The sequence below is a fragment of the Nelusetta ayraudi genome, unplaced genomic scaffold (genome assembly GCF_046127955.1).
Source record: "Nelusetta ayraudi isolate G7.1 ecotype Tasmania unplaced genomic scaffold, CSIRO-AGI_Nayr_v1 ptg000076l, whole genome shotgun sequence".
Lineage (NCBI taxonomy): Eukaryota > Metazoa > Chordata > Actinopteri > Tetraodontiformes > Monacanthidae > Nelusetta > Nelusetta ayraudi.
The window spans coordinates 2,134,992-2,154,418 of record NW_027466126.1 but is presented as its reverse complement, the minus strand read 5'-3'; the positions used below and the strand labels follow the sequence as shown (position 1 = coordinate 2,154,418).

The 19,427-nt window shown below is 47.6% G+C and overlaps 1 protein-coding gene across 2 annotated transcripts in view; it reads left to right on the top strand.

The window, feature by feature from the left end:
- The window catches only part of pappaa (pregnancy-associated plasma protein A, pappalysin 1a), a 77,080-nt gene that overhangs the window by 9,054 nt on the left and 48,599 nt on the right, over positions 1 to 19,427 (top strand). For both annotated transcript variants that reach the window (XM_076043667.1, XM_076043666.1), the window contains exons 3-7: positions 5,694 to 5,839; positions 5,934 to 6,227; positions 6,458 to 6,650; positions 6,878 to 6,999; positions 13,310 to 13,814. In XM_076043667.1, coding sequence (XP_075899782.1) covers positions 5,694 to 5,839; positions 5,934 to 6,227; positions 6,458 to 6,650; positions 6,878 to 6,999; positions 13,310 to 13,814 — 1,260 coding nt within the window. The remainder of the gene's footprint in view (positions 1 to 5,693; positions 5,840 to 5,933; positions 6,228 to 6,457; positions 6,651 to 6,877; positions 7,000 to 13,309; positions 13,815 to 19,427) is intronic.

The window sequence follows — 19,427 nt, the reverse complement described above, 5'->3', positions numbered from 1 at the left end:
GAGTTTTTTTTTCCGTTTTGGCAGACGTCGTTGTTTAAAATTGCCGCTAAATAGCTGAATAATGACATCTAATTAACTACGTCAGAGGGGAAAGAGGCAGGTGGGTTTTATGTTGCCTCCATCTCTCAATTGCCGCCACATCCCCTTTCCTGCTGAGTCATCTTCAGACGCCTATTCATCGAGTGGCGGGCGGACCGCTTCATTCAGCTTCATCCATCGGCGAAGCGACTTGCCAAACGCAAAAGTTCAAGCCTCCCCGCCGGGTGTTTTTTTGGAGGGCTGGCTCATGAAAAGAGGGGCTGCCGGTGAAAGAAAAGCGAGGCAGACATCAGGAGGACAAGAACGTCTAAAGAGTGAGATGTAATCTCTACAAGTGGTTGCTTATTTTCCTTTGATTGTGCTCTGCCTGGAGAGTTGGGCTACAAACACTTTGACATTCCTCCTTAATTATGGAATTCTAGATGAACAATGTGCCAGGCATGCAGGGGGAACAATTGTTGTGAGGTCCTGGGTTTTGTTTTTCAGCATTTTGGCCTGTTACCATTTACATATTAGCCCAGCGTTTTGTTTTCTTCTTTTTTTTTTGTGCCTAAAACAAGACAAAGATTTCACTGTGCTGCTGCAACAAACTCTACTCTTAAAATACCACTGATAATAACCCCCCGCTCCTCCCCACACACACTTTCCCTCCCTCAGTATTTGGCGGAGGGAAATATTTTGCATTGTTTTCACCACCATGGCCTTTTGTTACTGACACTTTCTTTTGGATTTGGTGGTATTTGATGTTATCTGGCAGCCAGTGTTGCGAGGTTGAGCTGGATGGCTCTGTAATTTGTTCAGTATGAATTATGTGGCAGGAGGCGGAAAACAAATGATAGTTTGTATATGCTGGCTGACGTGTGTTTGACTGTCAGAGAGACAGAGAGAGAGAGAGACACACACACACACACACACACACACACACACAAAATGGATGTATTACCAGGGCAACTAATAGAATATATAAATCATTCCCGATAAGAAATCATCACTGTCAAAGGAATTTTTTGCCTTGAAATCGCAACTTTTTTTTCCTCTCTCCCAGATGGAAGTAAGAGACTTTGCTAGTTGGATGCAAGACCCCCTCTTCAGCCTCAATATGTTGTTGGGAAATGAAGTTCAGGTCTGGCATTATCCAGGGCTCACAGATAATCTGTTTTCCCTCGGCCTTTGTCTCCCCTCCTCCCCCTCCAGTCCAGGACCTCTCAGTCTTCATCGTGAAGACTTTCACCAGCCGACGGCGTCCCGCTCGCTCGCTCGCTCACTCTCTCTCTCTCTTCTACGACTCGGCCGGGGTTCGCTGCTGTTTTCCAGATCAGAGCAGAGAGCCAATCCCTGGGGCCCTTGACTTGGGTGTTTTACAGTTGGTCGTCTAAACCTCAAGCCCCTGTCCCATAAAACATAATGGAGTGCTCGGGCGTAAATACCAGGACTTTGCACTTCCCCTTTAAAGCCCGAGCACACTTATTAAAGCACCTGTTGTCAAGGTTTCACCTACGCTCTCCCGAGGCCTCCTGACCCAAGTCTTGGGACGGAGGTGGGTGAAAGTGTGGTGAGGAGGAGTCTTCCATGGGCCAATTGTGATTGGTCAGAGATATTCAAGGAAATCCTTCTTGGCGTTCAACAATGAATCTTTGCTGAGGTGATTCCGAATTTAAAGAAAGGCGCCACCAGTCGTGGTTTGTTCATCATTGTAACCAAGAAGAACCAAGATCATATATACAGTACCTGCTCTTGAAAACATTGATCTGAACGAGCAGCAACGAAAGCCTTTTTTCAAACCTTGAACCAGGTGTTTTGATACTTGGATCCTCCTTTGAGGAGGGAATTAAAAAAAAAAAAACCCAAAGACAAGAGAAGGTTGCGGAGGAGGAGAGCACGTGTACAGTAATAAAGGCGGAGATGAATGATGAGTTTAGGGTCTGTGGTGTTGAACGGCCTGATGACAGGACGACCGAGGGCCCCCCTCCAATTTTGAAAGTGTTCTTGGCCGCGACACCACCGCCGCCGCCTCCGCCACGCCAGCTCGCCCCAGCTTTCACACTTCGCTTCCCCCAGACACGGAAATACGAGGCAAATTTGCAGGCTTATGCGAGTTAAATAGGGGTGTAAATGGATAAAGTCATAATCCCCCCACCCCCTTTTAGTGTATCAGATATAAAAGCGTTAGCACGGCGGTGTGGGCTGTGATTGTGCGTTCACGCCTTGATCTCCCTTCAGCCGCTTGATTTTCTGGCACTCAACCCACCTTTTATTCCACATTTTTTCCTTTATCTGTGTCTGAAAACTGATGCAGCTCAAATGCGTGGAAAATCCGCCACCCCCCCACTCGAGCGTCTCATCTTGAGTGAAAATATGCGCGATGAGAGGCAATGAGAGGGGAGCAGGGGGGAAATAGTTGGGGGATGAGTGAAACGAGACAGAAAGGACAGCGGGGGGGGAGAGCACCGTGAACGGTTACTGGCATGGAGCTTGGAGTACACAAGCTCCATGCCAGCGCATGAAACGTCCGGACTCACTTTGAAGTCTGCAGGTCACCGACTTTACATAATAGAGACTTTAACTCAGCCCTCGGGCAAATATTTACAGATGTGATAGTCGCACTCGCACGCGCGGTGGCTCTCCCTCCTCCTCCTCCTCCTCCTCCTACTCCCTGAGCTCCAGCATCTCTTTTTACCACCCTCGTCGGAAAGCGCCCCCCGTAGTGTGGAGAAGATATTCAAGAGGGGAATTGTCGAACCTGACGGTGCGAGTGCTGACCCAAAGCATCCGACCCTCTCTGACCCCCGCCCTCTTCCCCTCCTCAACGCGTGCCCGAAACGCTCTCTCTGCACAAATATTTTCTGAGGAAATAATGAAATTCCAGAAATGATTAGGAAGAGGGACCCTAAATCATCCGTCCTCTGCCTCTCTCTGCGTCTCTCCTGGCAAACCTGGCCCCAGTCGGTGCCCCCCGGTTGCTCCAGTGTGGGCTTGAGGAAAGCATTTGCTACACTGAGCCCCTTTTATTCAAAACGTCTGTTTTGAGGGAACGCTGCATCTTTACTAAGCATCTCCTTATCCAAGTTCATATTTGAGGCTGGGAGGGCTCGGTCCCAAAAAAAGAGGGGGGTAGTGGGGCGAAGGGATTGTTTGAAACATTTTGTGCAGTTCTACGTGCCATTTGGATTGGCGGTAATCTCAGCAGGTTTGTAGCAGTGGGGGGATTATCTCAGTGGTTTGCTTGCAAAATTCCTCTAGATCACTTGCAAAACATCAGCGGTTCAGTTTTTTTTGTAATAAATTCCTCCTGGGCTACATCAGCTTTGTTTAACATCCATGTTTTCATAGTTTATGTGTATATTTGCTTTTCTAAAACAAAACAAGTCAGCGGGATGCATTTGACAGGCTTGCGGATGACTTTGGCAAGGCCACACGCAGCATTTAAAATTTTTTATTGATTCACACATGGGCCAGGAGGCCCTTGCAACAAAGTATCACTACCCGTAGTTGGGCTGAAATTACAAGGTGCCGTGTTTGACCCCTTTTTATTCCATCTGGGACAATGAAATTAATCATAAACCTGTTTTGCACAATGAAAACAAAGGACTCCGCTGGATGCGTGCCAGTGCAAATACGTCGCATCCACTATTTTGCGAAGCGCTAGACAGCGATGACTCAAACCCCTTCGTCGTCTCAATTTATGTTTACATAATGCCATAATACCTTAAATCAACTTGTTTACCGCCCACACCATCCATTTCGCCTTCCCCTCCCCGGCTTTCAATATCCGTGGCCAGGTTTTCAGAATCCCGCTTCACTCTCGCTCAGACCTTTTTCGCTAATCCATTTTTAAGCCAGCACATGGAAAAAGAGACTTATTATTACAACATTGAGCCACTGACGTAGGGGATGTGTGTGGCTGGAAAAGACAGAGCGTTATTCAAAGTGGAGTAGCCAACGGCACGAAGACGCGTCACTCCAAGCGAGAGATTACACTCTGTTATTCTACCAGTTGGTGTGCACTGAACAAAAAAAAAAGGGTGGGGTGTGAGGTGTGGGGGGTACTTGTAAAATCATTCAGTCTACTGTACTGAGTGTCTACCCTTCCGAGGAAACCCGGTATGGGGCCAGGTGCTCAGACGGCATGTTTTAGTTTTTTTTTCTTTGCCTCACTACTAGTGCACTTAATCTTAAAATTTAAGAACTAACAAAATAAGAAAGCACAAAATCAGGCAGGCAAGTAGATCATGCAAGCTAGGTCAACACATCCAAAGAGGATCTAATTTGTGATTGCCAATGTTGTGTTTTATTTTTTATTTTTTGCATCTCACTCCTGTTTTCATTTTGCATTTCATCCACTTGTGTTTCCAAAAAGCCTCCCGGCGTACACGACAAGATTATTGACTTCTCCAAGATTATGACTGAGGTTGATGGAGCTCTTTGCCAGGACCACCAGCCAAGTTCACAGAAGGGGGAAAAAAAATGTGTTCATAAAAAGGATAACAGTTGCACTGCTGGACCGACATGAGCGTGTTGAACGGTTGCAGACGTTCCTGCTACGAAGGCAGAGTCTCAGCGTTATGTCATCAATAAGGAAACCTATTGTAATATTTAATTTGAAGCAGGAATGGAACCGGAATGGAGGGGTAAGCGGGTGGGGTGAGTTGAGGACAATTGGCAATTTAGCATCTTTTTTTAGATTTTACTCACTAAATCCAAAAGACCCAACTTGGTGACTGACACAGGCCATTGACAAGAATAATATCAAGGTTATTCTGTGACTTTTCACAACAATATTTGGAAATATGGAATCCACAAAATTAGCAAAAGACCGCCGCCCCCCCTGCGCCCCCCCCCTCCACCACCACACACACACACACTCACACACACACACACACATTTGCTGCTGTTGCGCTTGTCACCGCCGTCTACCAAAACGGAGAAGTCCAGCATCTTTTTGCATATAAAACACATTCCAGGGCTGAAATTTCTGTCCATAACAACTGACTGTTAAACTCTAAGAGAAACTTTTACTGCCAGAGCTGCATTTTTGGGGTATTCTGCTGTTTGTTTTCTGCCTTTTGGTGCGTTCTAGAAAACAACGCCAACACCACAGCCTATAATTCTGTGCTTATGTGAGTGTAAGTTGCACTTAAATTGAAGAGAACCCAAACAGAAGCGTCAAAACAAATCAGTCAGCCACTTTTCTTTTTCTCTCAGATGCCATCACTGTGTTTCAAGGGCGCGGTGTCTATGGCATATTTACCAAAACTCTGGCCCCGGCTGCTTCAAATGATAGTTCAAGTGCTTCAGTACTTGACAGACTGCAGCGGTGTCGTCAGTCCTTGCGATGGCTTTGCTCTGAGGTCAACATCTGTAATTTGCAGAGAGAGTTTTTCATTAATTTGGCACAAGGCTCTAAATGCCAACCGCACATAGGCGATTGGTCCAGTTTCATTTCATTCCTTCAGTTTGACTTGCAATTTCAATTGGCAATTCACTTAACAAATATATTTCAGTCTTAACAGAACCATAATTCTGAGTTGTTGTCTACACAGTGACAGAGGCACATAAATTGCTTTTTAAGGGCGCTTGAAATGCAATTTGTCGGGCTTGCTGAGAGCGCTGATGAGATCTTCATTGACTGGACTTTCAACTTGCTTTTTTGCCAGAGCCTATTTGGACATGAAAGAGCTGAAAGAGATTCTGCAGTTGGATGGTTCGACTCACCTGAACGTCTTCTTTGCAAATTCTTCTGATGAAGATCTGGCAGGAGTTGCCACTTGGCCCTGGGACAAAGAGGCCCTCACGCATTTGGGTACAAAAACTGTGCACCCTTTCATTTCACATTCACTTTACACCCTATTCTGCTGCTGTATTACAACCCGTGTATCCTCCATCCAAACCTTCAGGCGGTATCGTGCTCAACCCTTCCTTCTACGGCACCTTCGGCCACACGGACACCATGGTCCACGAGATCGGCCACAGCCTCGGGCTGTACCACGTCTTTCGGGGTATATCGGAGATCGAGTCTTGCAACGACGCCTGTTTGGAGACGGAGCCCTCGATGGAGACAGGAGACCTGTGTGCCGACACTAACCCAACTCCCAAGTACAAAGGCTGCCACGATCCGGAACCGGGCAATGAAACCTGCGGCTCTCGGCATTTCACGCACACGCCCTTTAACAACTACATGAGCTACGCAGGTGGAGATTTTATTACTCTTTACACCAGTTTTGTGTCTGCAAAGGTGATAAGTGTGTGTTGGTCCACTATGTGGATTTCAGCCCCATGGAAACCAAATTGTGTTTCTATGATGAAAGATTCAACAATATAATAAATAATATAATCAAATTCATGTGTGTACCATCTCTAGACCTTAAAAAATTTAATTAATGAAAACATTTTTCCCCCCGTCCATTGATGTCCCCTGCAGACGACGCCTGTACAGACTCCTTCACACTGAACCAAGTGGCCAGGATGCACTGCTACCTGGACCTCATCTACGAGACCTGGCAACTTGCCTCCAAACCTCCGCCGGTGCCAATGGCACCCCAAGTGGTGGAGCAGCATCATAATTCCATTACATTGGAATGGTTTCCACCCATTTCTGGACACTTTTACGACAGGTGAAATGAGCTACACAGGCTGCACGACGAGAGATAAATCGTATTGATTGAAGTCCATTGTTTTGAATTTGTTCTGTGGCACAAAGAACTGCCTCGTAAAAAACATTTATCTCTTGTCACTTAACTTCAACTTATCACCCGAGACTGACTTGCTGCACCACACATTGGCTAACAAGTGTTTGGCCTGCATCTAAGTTGTTTGCTCTGCCTGTCTGTTGGTTTCCTAGAGAAGTGGGATCAGTGTGTGATAAATGCACGGAGGGGAGAGTTCTGCTGCAGTACGCCTCCAACTCCTCTTCGCCCCGGCCCTGCGCCCCCTCTGGACACTGGTCCCCGCGAGAGGCTGAAGGTACGGTCCGATACCGGAGAAGTGCTGACTGGGCAGCCGTGTAGTGCCAAACCAGCAAAACCATTCGATCCGAACAGTGGAAATATTATCTTGCAAGGGTTTTTGGATGCAGCTAAATATTAGGTTTAACTGTTTTCAATCACTGCTCGCTGCAACAAACTAAAAAAAGGTGCAGCCATATCCTGGAGAATGTTTGCTTGTAGCAGATACGAACATTAGCTGGGTTGCTAGCACCATCCTTGCTGGCTGGGTTGGCTAGTGTCAATTAGGGTTTCCACCTCCTAGAGTTTCAAATCCTGGACGACGACGGGGTGGGGGGTGGAGATCTCTCAAGTCTGTCGACGACAGGGGGGGCTCCCCGAAATATACGGGACAAAGTGAAGTGCGTCCCGTATCAGTTCATTACGGGACAGGTTTTTTAGTTGCTTAATATGGGACAATTGCGTATTTTACGGGAGGGTTGGCAACCCTATCTAGACCACAGACGGAAATCAAATGAGGTTTTGTCATTGTCCCTAAAAAACGCGACAAATCGTGTCCCGGGAGCGATCTTATTTTTCCCAGGACAGGTGGTGAAAAAAGAGAACAATTCTGGGAAAAACGGGACGGGTGGCAACCCTAGTGTCAATGCGTGTGAATCTTCAACCAACCTCCATCTGCTCCCGATATTGTGACGGTAAACAATAAATAGCGAACAAACAGGTTCTGTTCAGTGTTAACGATAGCGTAGCCTGCTAATCTGTTCAGTTAAAGGGCCTAAATCTAGTAAAATCAGAAAGAGGGACATTCTGCTTTATGACACATTGTGGACAAAATGGTGATGGTCATTGATTTGTGTTGGTCAGTGATTGGTCACAAAATGATGATGCGCCTAAACCAAAACACAAGTAAAAAAAAGAAAAAGAAAAAGAAAAAAAGAGCAGACGAGTTCTTTTCTACCTGAGAAAATAGTTTTCTCGCACGTCCCTTCTTCCCCTTTCACTTTTTTTTTGTCATGTCAGCACCCTGGACGCGCACAAATTAGCCAGAACGCGAAAAACCACTAAGAGTCGAAAATGAGCGCGGCCCACGTCATGCAGCCATTTACCTCTTTAACTGTTACTGGAATTTTAAACCAAGTTACAAACAGGGCCGCGCATAGACTTTCGTCAGCCGCCATTACTAATATGTGGAGCCTTTAATGACATCACTGGAAGGTCGCGGAGTCTGACCGAGGTCTATTATCCGTCCATTACTCCACCTTTCTATCTAACCCGGCGGGACAGAGCTGCTGCTGTTTTTCGCCGATTACGCTCCGCAGTCAAGGTGCTTTGCGCACACACACACACACACACACACACACACAAACATGCACATACACCAAATCAGCCAAGCTAAGGTTTTTTTTTGTTTGCAGGAAAGCCCTTGCCAGAGATAAAACTACACAAATTGATTTATTTTTTTTGTTGCGCCACCCCTTGCCCTCGTCCTTGACATCACTGACTCAAAAAACCCTGACAGTTATTTCTGCGTAACAAACACAGATGGGGGATGCAATTAAATGCGGCGCTAACGAGAATATTAACACTTTGTTAGCTTATTAGGTTACCAGATACGTGCGCGTTTGTGTGTGTGTGTGTGTGTGTGTGTGTGCGCGCGTGCGTTTGCCTCTTGGACTCTGAAGCGCCGCCGCTGAACCCTCACACAGTGGCTGCAGTGTGTGTGCACCGCAGGCAAGTCTGGGCTTGTCTAACATGCTGCGTGTGTAAACTGCACTCTGTTTTCCCTCTTGGAAGGGGTCCCTGTTTGTGGCAGCTCCCCATTCACTGTTAACTCTGCTCTGGCCGCTTCTGCAGCAGATAGAAACTGCGGCGGTCGGCTGACTGGCCCGGCGACCACGTAGATTTTTAACTTTCAACAGACCTTGACAGCGGCAAGAAATAATCCTGCCTCTGTGCCGGCAGGCCGGGTCCAGCTGTGTGTGTGTGTGTGTGTGTGTGTGTGTGTCTCTGCATTAGCATTCATGCATACACATGGCACCTGTTATCTCGGGATATGTGGGGTTGCGCCCTCACACCACTTGACAGGGAAACTCTGGCAGGGTGAGGAAGAAGCCCCGAGTGCCTCTCATAAATCTTAAGCACTTCATACCCCGGGGGGAAATATGACTTGAGGGAAAGAGGAGGGGCTGGGCAACGCACACACACACACACATGCATGCACACACACAGATATGGATTCAGGAAGGAGGGAGTGGGGGCGTAAGAGTGGTTGGGTCATATGGAAACCACCCAAGGTAGTTAGAGGAGTGCGTGTGGTGCGTTGGACGTCCACCCGGGAGGATCCAGCCCTGATTGGAAACAGCAGCGTGCGTGAACGGAAGAAAAAAAAAAAACCAGGATGTGTATGTCAGCCGTCTGCGGTCGTGTCTCTCAAAAACAGACTTTCCGCTTGTTTCGTGCGTAAAAAAAGCGAACGTAAAACACGGCCTCGACCAGACTGTCTGGCAAGAACCGAACGCCACGCGAGGCCTTCCCGTCCGGGTCAGTGCGGAACTGGTGTGAGAGTCGAAACAATAAGCCTGATAGAATCATGTCAATTAAAAAAAAATGTACATCTTCAAACGCTTAAACGGCAACACTTTTTTAGGGGGGTAATTACAACATGAAACGTTGCGGTTTTGGTGCGACGGAGAAACGCGGCTATACATCAAATCCTCTGGGGAGGAGTGATGGAGAACGGTCGTCCACCCCGTTGTGGCAAATGTTTTGCTCGACACGACGGAAAACTCTCTGATGGCTCGGCGAAAAAAGCGTTGACATTCTCGATGACAGCGAGCTCAGTCGTTGCAGCGGCGGCGACGAAACCTGCCAAGTTTCAGAACATCCGCCGCTTCGCTTCCTGGAATGAGGAGAAAACGCTTTTTCTTTTTCTTTTTCTTTTTTACTTTTTATCTGGCCGCAAAACATTGTTCAGTGGAAACACAGTCATTTGGCAGTAGCAGTTTGATTGGCGTTTCAAAAGTATCGTTCAGGTTTTGTTTTTTTTGTTGCGTCAATCTGTAATGGAAAGCCCACAAATTCTGCTGGTCAAACAATCCCGATGAAATTATTTGACTCTGTCATTCCCTGCATTTTTTTTCATCATTAACTTCTCGAAGCTTCCATTTGCAGAAAATGACCTGTAAACTTCCCAATTTGTGCAGAGTTTTGGTTTTGAGACAAAAAAATTGTTTCAGTAATCCTCTTCCACATCTTGATCCCATCGTCACGCATTTTGTTTAACACAATTACCGACAAGGAACACAAAGCAAAAGCCATCGCAGAGATAGAATGTCGTCCCTGGACCCGAAACCGAGAACAACACTCGAGTTGACTTTTGGAGATTTAATGCGAGTTGATTGTTTATGCAACATTTTTTGGGGACTTTGTGTGCTGACAAACTCACAAGGCCTCCATTAGTAAGGAAAAAAAGCTGCCAACAAAACTGTTCCGCTTTACACCAAAATCAAAAAGCGACTCGTTTTTGTCCCCGGGTCGAATGGTTTGTCATCTTCCGACTCAGCCGGCGTCCTTGCAACGCAGCATCGGGCGGGGAAGTCAGTCACGCACGTCCGACTCGTTCTTTACATAATAAAGGATGAAGGTGACGGATCAGCGGTGAAATGGCCTCCATCCAGCGTGTCTGCGAAGTGTCTCCCTCTGTTTGTGCGTCGGGTCAAAAGGTTCGCAGGGGTGGGCGGGGCCGTCCTTTGTGTGTTTTGTGTGTGTGTGTGTGTGCGTATGTATGTGTGTGTGTGTGTGTGTGTGTGTGTGTGTGTGTAAGCGCATGAGACGGTGTGAATCATCGATGGCGAGGGGGCGAGAGAGAGACGGATATTCTTAGAGAGCGCAGAGCGAGCATGCCCGGACGTATCCCCTCCGTCTGTTTTATCCGTGCGGCGCTCCGTTCATCTCCAGCCGCAGAGGGGGGAGGGGTCACCAGAGGACGGGGAGTTTGTGTCCTGTTCTAATCCGGGGATGTTACTCCCTTGTCGGTCCTAAACTGGCGCTCTTATACATTCTTATTACAGGAGGATAAACATGCGTAAAAAACACTTTTAGAAGTCAGGCCTCGGAGTTTCCTTTCTCCTTGTTTGGGTTTAAGGTTAGATTTCCAAAATGACGAGGAATCACGTCCACGGACAGTGAATCTGAAGCAGACCCGTCATTATTAAGGGCAGTCGGCAGCCCTAAAAGTTGCTAGAAGCTGCAAGGTGAGGTTAGTGATGGCGTCGGTGTGTCAGTTTCATACTACGGACTTGACATGATGGAGAAAAGTTTTGCGTCCTCTGTAGATTTAAACAAAAAACAAAAAAACAAAACAAAAATATGTATAGACCTGCAAATGAACCTTTTCTTTTCTTCTGTCGGTGTTTTGTTCTATTTGATGTGTCACAGTGTGATCAATCGATCATGTAAAATGTGAAGAATCCCAGAGCGGAGTGGATGGAGCAAACAGCCTCGAGTGAATTTCACCGTCAAAACATAATTTTTCCAAAACAACCTCACGTCACTGACCTTCACTGTCCCTGACGCGCTTTATGAGCGGAAACAATTTGAAAAAAAATGCAACCCTTAAAAAAATACATTAGCACTTTTTCCAATGTTGCCGGTGAGCTCATGACTTTAAGCTACAAACGAAACCGCGGCAGTATTCCTGAAAACGTCTCCAGGCCGCTCGTACGTAGAATGGACGACTACCTCTCGGAGCTCCGCCGAATTCAGTTCATCGGCTCCTCTCAGGCCGCCCAGCGTCTGCCCACTCCGAGAGGATGATGTATGTACATCGTAAGTGCGTCTTTTACAGCTTACACCGCCCCGGGGCTTGCGTGGTGGATGACACCCCGGTTCTGTCTCCTCTTAAATCTCCCACCACATTAACGGCAGCGCCAAAACCAGGAGTCGGGCCCGTCACCAACGCTGACATTACTAAATATTTTCAGTGGCTGCAGCTCCCCTCTGCCTTGCAAACTCAATGAAAATCTCTCCAGAAGAGCCAGGACTGCATGAGCTGAGTGCATACCCCCTCAACGCACACTCTGCCCACACACACACACACACACACACACACACACACTTACAGTACAATAATAAATGTGTTGAGATAATGTGGCTTGGAAGCCGTACGCAGTCCTCACTTGATTAAACACTGGAATTTTGCGCGGTGCCCAGAAATGAGGTTAGCAAACGGCTCCGTCCGTTGCCAGCTTGGAAATGCACAAAAGGAAATCGGGGGAGAACATAGTGTCTGCTGCTCACTGGCCTCTAAAAGTGCTTGATGAATGTTAGTGTACGTCACTTGGGGATAATGCGAGTTAGCTGCGTGCGGACTCCAAATATGGCCGGACCGGCCGCGGCTGTTTGAGGTTGCGGCGGCGGCGGCGGCGGCGGCTGCTGTAGCGAGATCCCTGCACGGGCCCCCGACTCGCAACAAGGTACACACCTCGCCTCCCGCCCGGACTCACAATGAACTCTCAGTTTTCGCGGCTACCTTGATGTCGCAAGAGGCCCAAGACGCTGACAAAGCGGAGCTCTATCATCCCCATGCTCAAATACACCTTTCCTCCACCTTTTTTTTTTTTGCATCGTTTGAGTATATACGAGAACTTTGCCATGACTTAAACAAAAAGAAATCATTAAAGGGATAGTCTGCTCAAAATTGAAATTCCGTCCATTCACGGCTCAAGGTGATGTCGCTCATCTGTTCTTCGTAGCCGCTCCGGAGTTTTCACGGAGGTTGAGAATTCCACCCAGTGAAATCCTGTTGTGCCTCCCGACACGAGGGAAAACACAGCTCGCCTTGAAGACTCAAGCGGCCTCCGACTTGTCACAAGGAGTCGACGTCGATGCCTCGCTTTTCGCCGAAAAACAGCGGGCTCATCTCGCGAGTTCCAGCGAGCGTGTAAACAAATGGATGGTACTCGCGGAAGCCACATGTGGCTTTTGGCCTGCAGGCTGCAGTTGATGTTTCGGCTGAAAACAAAACAAAACACAGTGTTAACATCGCCGTCGCTGAGGCCATGTTATATATATTTTCCATCATGGCCACAACAAGCTTGCATTGGGTGGAATTCCTTTCCGCCTGTGAAACCCCGGAATGGTTCTGCGGATTAGAAAACGTCTCCGGAGCCTCCGTTGACATCCAGACAATGATGAGAAAAAACATCACCAAGTGGCATTTTTTTTGGTTGTGCCCAACCGAAATTTGATGCCCTATAAATCCATTACGAATTAGCCCAGAAGTTTCTCCTGTTACTGGACTCGTTTCTTTTTTTTTTACCTCCTCACAGGTCCCCCAGATGTGGACCAACCTTGCGACCCAAGCGTGCGCACCTGGAGCCCCAACGCGGGGATGGACCAGGGCGCCGTGGGCCCCTCGGGGTGCCCCCTGCAGGGCTGCATGCTCCAGTTGGAGTTCGCCTACCCGCTGGTGCCCGACTCGCTCACCGTGTGGGTCACGTACTCCAGCTCCGAGGAGACGGCGCTGCCGGCCGCCATCCACAACATCCTGCTGCTGACGGTCAGCGGCAACAACGTGTCGCTGGGGCCCAGCAACGTCTTCTGCGACACGCCGCTCACACTGAAGCTGGACATCGAGGAGGACGTGTACGGCGTGCAGCTCTTCACCATGGAGCAGCAGCTGGAGATCGACGCCACGCTGCTGGTCTCCAAGCCCGACTGCGCCCTCTGCAGGCACTGCCGGCCGCTGCGCTACCGCCTGCTGCGCCAGCCTGCCTTCAGCCACGCCCCCCACGGCCTCCTGCTGAACGAACCCACCCGCAGATACACAGACAGGTGAGTGACCCTGGCGGCCTGGCGACTCTGCCAACGACGTGCTGTTTTGTGCGTCTGCTTGCGTGCCCACGCTGAGAACGATCTTGGAGGTTTGCGCAAAGTTTTGCACCTGATTTCGCTTCCACAAACCGTTTTTTCCCCAACACCTTGTGCTGTTTGTGGCTGCTCCCACCGCCCGCAGAGAGCGGCCGAGGTAGACGGTGTCGAGCGCTTTGCCAAAAGCAACTTTCCCTCTCGGTGTCATGTTTGTGTTACTGGGTTTGTAGCTCTGAATTTGTTTTTGCCTCTCTGCTCCGACTGAGTTTTTTTTTTTTTTTTTTTTTTTTTTTTAATGGCGCTAACCAAACAACAATACCAGTTCTTGTGGGCTGCAAGACCTCTAATTAGGCCTGTCTGTTGATCTATTTTGGCCGCCCTTTAAGACACTTGGTTGGCATTTTGGGCTCCTACAGTTACATCCCCGCATATTTGGTGATTCTCTGTTTATATCTCTGTCCTATAAAAAAAAAAGAGAGAAAAAAACACCTCGGCGAGCTGCTTCTCATTTCCCGCCCCTCCAATCCGGAGCGCTGTGTGTCTCGAGGATCACGTGACCGCAAAACAAGTTGTTTGTGTCGGCTTTTGCGAGCGCAGATGGACGGTTGGATTACAAATGCAACAGGCGAGCGCCGGATCGACGGGCTTGTTTTCAGCCGAGTTCTGGTCTCTTTTTTTGCTGAATGTGCCATTGTCGATCGGCTTTCCCCGCTTTCTGCTGTCACGCCACCGGCCTTTATTTTTTGACATGTCAGTGAGAAGGTGTTTATCTATCGGTGGAAACTTGTCTGCAAAAAAACCCCAAAAATAACACGTTCCTCCGACGCCAGACATCCTCTCCAGTACCCCGAGGAGCACTAAACAAGCCGCGGCGGCCTTCTGCAGTTTCAAATCTGCAGCCCGACATTTGTTTCCTGGGTCACAGGTCAGTCGTCGCCCACATTTGTTTTCTGCCATGTTCCATGAGGCGGAGGCAAACAGATGGCTTGTTAAAGGTATTATCTGCGCGGCGGCGGTGAGAGGTTAGCGCCGCGCTCTCGTGGAATGTGCTGACTGGGGAAGAGGGATTGTTGCTATACGTGGCACCGCTCGCGCTGTTGTTGTGCCATCTCACTATCACGCCAATCAGCGCAGGTTCACATGAGAAGCAAAATACTTGATAAGATGCGCCAAAAAAAAAAAAAAAAAAGTCAGAGTGTGCATGTTATGCGAGATGGAAGCGATAGCAACAGGATTCCTTGTCCCTCCTCCTTCTCCTCCTCCTCCTCGTCCTCCTCTGCTCGGCTTCCCGGCCGGACCTGGACTCGTCCTCGGCGAGAGAGACAGAGGCTCCCGGCAGCGTGGACGTATTTACTTGGGGATTTTGGCGCACTCCAGCGATTATTGGTGCGCTGTGGGCTGTTTCGCTGCTGTGGTATATTTCACTAGCTGCGGTCGCATTCCAGCGGTGTTGGTCAGTGGTCCTGGCTAACTATTTTTCTGTTGTGAGAGCGTGCGGCGCTGCGTCCTCGTCAGATGACCAGAGAGGTTTCGTAGCAAGTAAATATTTGAAGAAAACATGCTCAAGGGACAGTTCTCTTTTTTTTCTCCATACTGTTTTCAGTTACTTGCAAGACGGTGAACGATATGCGCATGGTAGCCTCCACACCGAATGCAGGTTGCAGTGGTGCAGGCACACAATTTGTGCATGTTTTTGTTACACTGCCGAGTCTGTTAGCATGTTTGGCCCCACTTGAAACAAAAAAAGAAAAGGCAGAAATGCCAGTATGCCCCATTGCTTCTTTGACATTCTTTGAAGTTCTCTGCAAGACGAGACAACAAACTTCACCCAGTTGGTCTAAAGTGAGTGAGCTCCTCGTGTGATCGCCCTGCTCCAGCTGCTGAAATACTTTTGCTGACCACACATCATGCCTGCTGCTTCTTCTGGCGACACGTTTCCACGGGGGCTGGTTTGGAGGGAGACGGGGGGGAGGGGCTAGGGGGTCTTGATGAGGGGGTAAAAGCTGACCTCTCGCTGTCAGGCCAATGGCCTTCTGCCGAGCCGGGGCAAACTGAGCAGGGAGACTACTGACATCTTGGCTTCATCCATGGGTGGTGGTTTGTTTGGAATGGCTAAGACTTAGGGGGTCAGTGTGACAGAGTAAATTATGGCGGAGATGGGGGAGAAGAAGGGGCGAAGTCAACAGAAGACCCGGGGGTTGGGAGGTTGCACCAGCTGGGGGTAAATCATGCCGAGGCTCAAGAGGGCCAATAGGTGATAGAGGAGAACATTAGGGGGTCCAGAAAGTATGAAGAGAGGGTCGGAGGATTGGGCCAGTTTGACCCCATTCCTCTGAGGTATGCCGGCCTGTGAGCTAATCCTCTTCCTGATGGGGCCTTCAGAGCTGTCATTCAGTCAAAACCTATCAGGGCAAACGGGGACAGACCTCCCAGCAAAGGGAGAAAAAAAAGGGCAATTCTCCCATCATCGCCAGTCACCCACAGACCCTCTGTAATCTGACTCCACCCTAGTTCTCCAACCACTCTGTTCCCAGGATCAACCTCCGTCCTGCTCTTGTTAGATCCTCCACATTCATGTTTAGGTTGTTGTTGTTGCCCACGTGTGTTTGTCCCACTTGCGAACAGTATAAGCCCACTTTGACATTGGAGGGAGCAGAACTCCAAGGGAAATCTAATCTGTGCAGTGTGTGAACAAATCCAAGTAAAACGTCTGTCTTTTCATCTTGCAAGATACTGGTTGACAAATGGAAACTGCATAATTTCGAAATTCTTTCCTGAGAAAATGAAAACACTGAATCGCTCGGGCCATATTAATGAATCCCCTGTACAACACAGATAATAATAACAAGATAAACACCAGTAACCTTGGGATCATGCCTTTGAGGACTGTTAAAGTCAGTTTTTGAAACAGAAACACGTCGTTAACAGTGCACTTGGGTCGTATTAAGGCACCGTTCACTCATCCAGCCTGCAACAGTCTGCAAACAACATCTGCGGGCTTGATGGATGTGATTGGCTGACACGGCTTCCAACAGTCATGATGGGCAACAGAAATCTCATTGAACTGAAGCGTCGCTCTTCCATCTGTGTTTTAGCCTGTTTTCATAAAACAGCATTTAAAAGAACAAATACTGTTAATATTTTTCATTTATGGAGCCTTGGCTGCTGCTTGTGCTTCCCCATAAACCCCCCACTGTCCCCCACTCCTACGTTGTACCTCAAACATTTTCTCCTTCTTGTATCTTCAGCTGCCACCCTGACACATTTACATAATAGCTGAAATATGAACCATTCATGAGTTGCAGACAGTCCTCTTGGACAGTCATGGGATGCCTGCTGCGTTCACCAGAACTTCTGCAGCTCCTTTCCAATAACAAAAACAAACAAAAAAGACAAAACAAAACCAAAAAAAAATAAATAAATAAACAGTCGTGACTGTTCGGAAAGAACGGTTTGGCAGGCTTGATGTGACGAAAGGTCTTTGTCATTATAAAGCCGAGGAGTCAGATGCATAAGACTTTGATCTTTACTGTTTATTGTTTTTATGTGTTGAGGAAGTCGTGCTAGAAAATATGATATATAGCATATATTTATCTGATGAATCCCATTTGACAGAATTCACAGTTCATAGTCAAACCTCTATGATCAGTCGATCTGATCACCACCGTCAGCCGATCACCATCCACGCGTTTATTATATAACAAAGGTGCGAAACCGCCGGCGAGGAAGACGGTAAACTCAAGTCAGTTGTCACTTTGACGAAATGAAAAAAAAAAGACGCCTGCCCTGTTTGTTGTTCCTCGCGATACCGATCCAAGATATTCCCTTTCGCTCGCATTTATCTGCTTTTCTCATCGCCGTCCCTCAGCCAAGAACAGCAAGCGGCTACAGGATGGAAAGGCATTCATATGGATGCTCGCACAAAGAGCTTGTCAAAGCGCCTGTGTCAGCCGCATATAGTTTGACATGTTTCCGTGTGAATCACCTGGTTCTGTCAAAGCGCCTTGGAATGGCGTGTGTTTAAGCACGAAGCCCAGCCTGACACTTTGTGTGTTTCTGAAAGCACAGGAAAAAAAAAAAAAAAAAAATTGTTTTTTTTTTATTTTCAATTTCACACGAAAATCTACTGCACGTCATCGTCTGATCATTTGCAGATGAAAGCGCAGCGTTGTGATGTCAGGCCAGCCAGAAGTCAGACCGATACTGGACACTGTCCATCGGTCGCACGTGTGTCCGATTAATGCACGGCATCGAGAGGGGGGACCTGTCCGTCAACTGGGGGCAGCAGTTTTTAAAAGGTGTCCTCGACCCTCTAAATGTTGGACTTTTACAGTCATCATTATTTTGATGTTTATCATGGGATCAGGTTGGGGGAGGAAAAAAAAAACTCTCACCTTATAAAACGAGGGAAACGTTGCCTTTTAAATATGCAGTTGGTTTTATTAAAAAAAAATCATAGTAATAATACAGAAACCAAAGACAAACCAAATACAGAAGTTTGACTTTTCACGTCGGTAGAAATGTGCGCAAACACTGTAGGAGCCAAATGTCTTAAACCTTGAACTTCACTATTCAAACATTGTTGTGGTTCTGTTGATGCCCGACCATGTTGGTGCTCTGACTGACATCCCGCAACCTTAGCTCATCACTTCTCTGGAGAAAGTGCTCTATAAAAAAAAGAAAAGAAAAGAAAAAACCCCTTAATCCTAAATTTGGTGGCAGCGTGAGGCGTCAGCTCAGCTCACATAGGGATTAAAGAGCCTAATTCCATCCGCTCAATGGAACATGAATGGGATCACGTCAGTGTAGTGGGGAGAATTTGGGTTTTACCTCATCGTATTTCATCAGAACCCGCTGTCCTCCGCGGCTTTGCTGTGGATCGCCTCGGCTGGGGTGGAACGAAAACTTGTCCCCCGTCCGCAAAACGAAAACTCATCTTCTCTCCGTCTCCTCTGTATATTTGCTCTCCTCAGAGATAAAGACCTTTGCCGCTTCACTTTCCTGGGGCTTAACTAATTGAATTAGCACAGGCATGTTTGAGTTTAGCCTGGACTTATACCAGCATAAGCCCAGTCTGCATAGCAGGAAATACAGTATTAAGAGAGTGTGTCAGGTCAGAGATTGTGTGTCGACAAAGCCAACACTGAAATATCATTCCTGAAGGTCTTTTTCTTTTTTTTTTGCCATTGAACTGGTCATGTTGTTACTCGATATTTAGGACTTTTTCTTTTTGTTTTTCTTTCCCTTTGAACCTAAAATTGTCCGCTAAGTTTCATTTCTCTAAATTTACATAAGACAGAACAGTAACGTAAAAAGTGCACAATACATTGTAGAGCAGTTTTAAAGTCTGCTTCCTCCACGTAATGCTTGAAGCCACTCACTCACACATGTTCTTACCGTGTCAGAAGGTATAGAAATAAGAAAAACTCACTGATCCGTCAGATTAGCATATGGCATTAGCGTCAAGTATCTCTTGCATCTTTCTTTTTTTCTCATGTTTCCCTATGGCCAGAAAGGAAGGGTTCAGTATGAATCCAAATCAATCGCAAGTAGGTATCTGTGGAAGGTGCCTTCAGC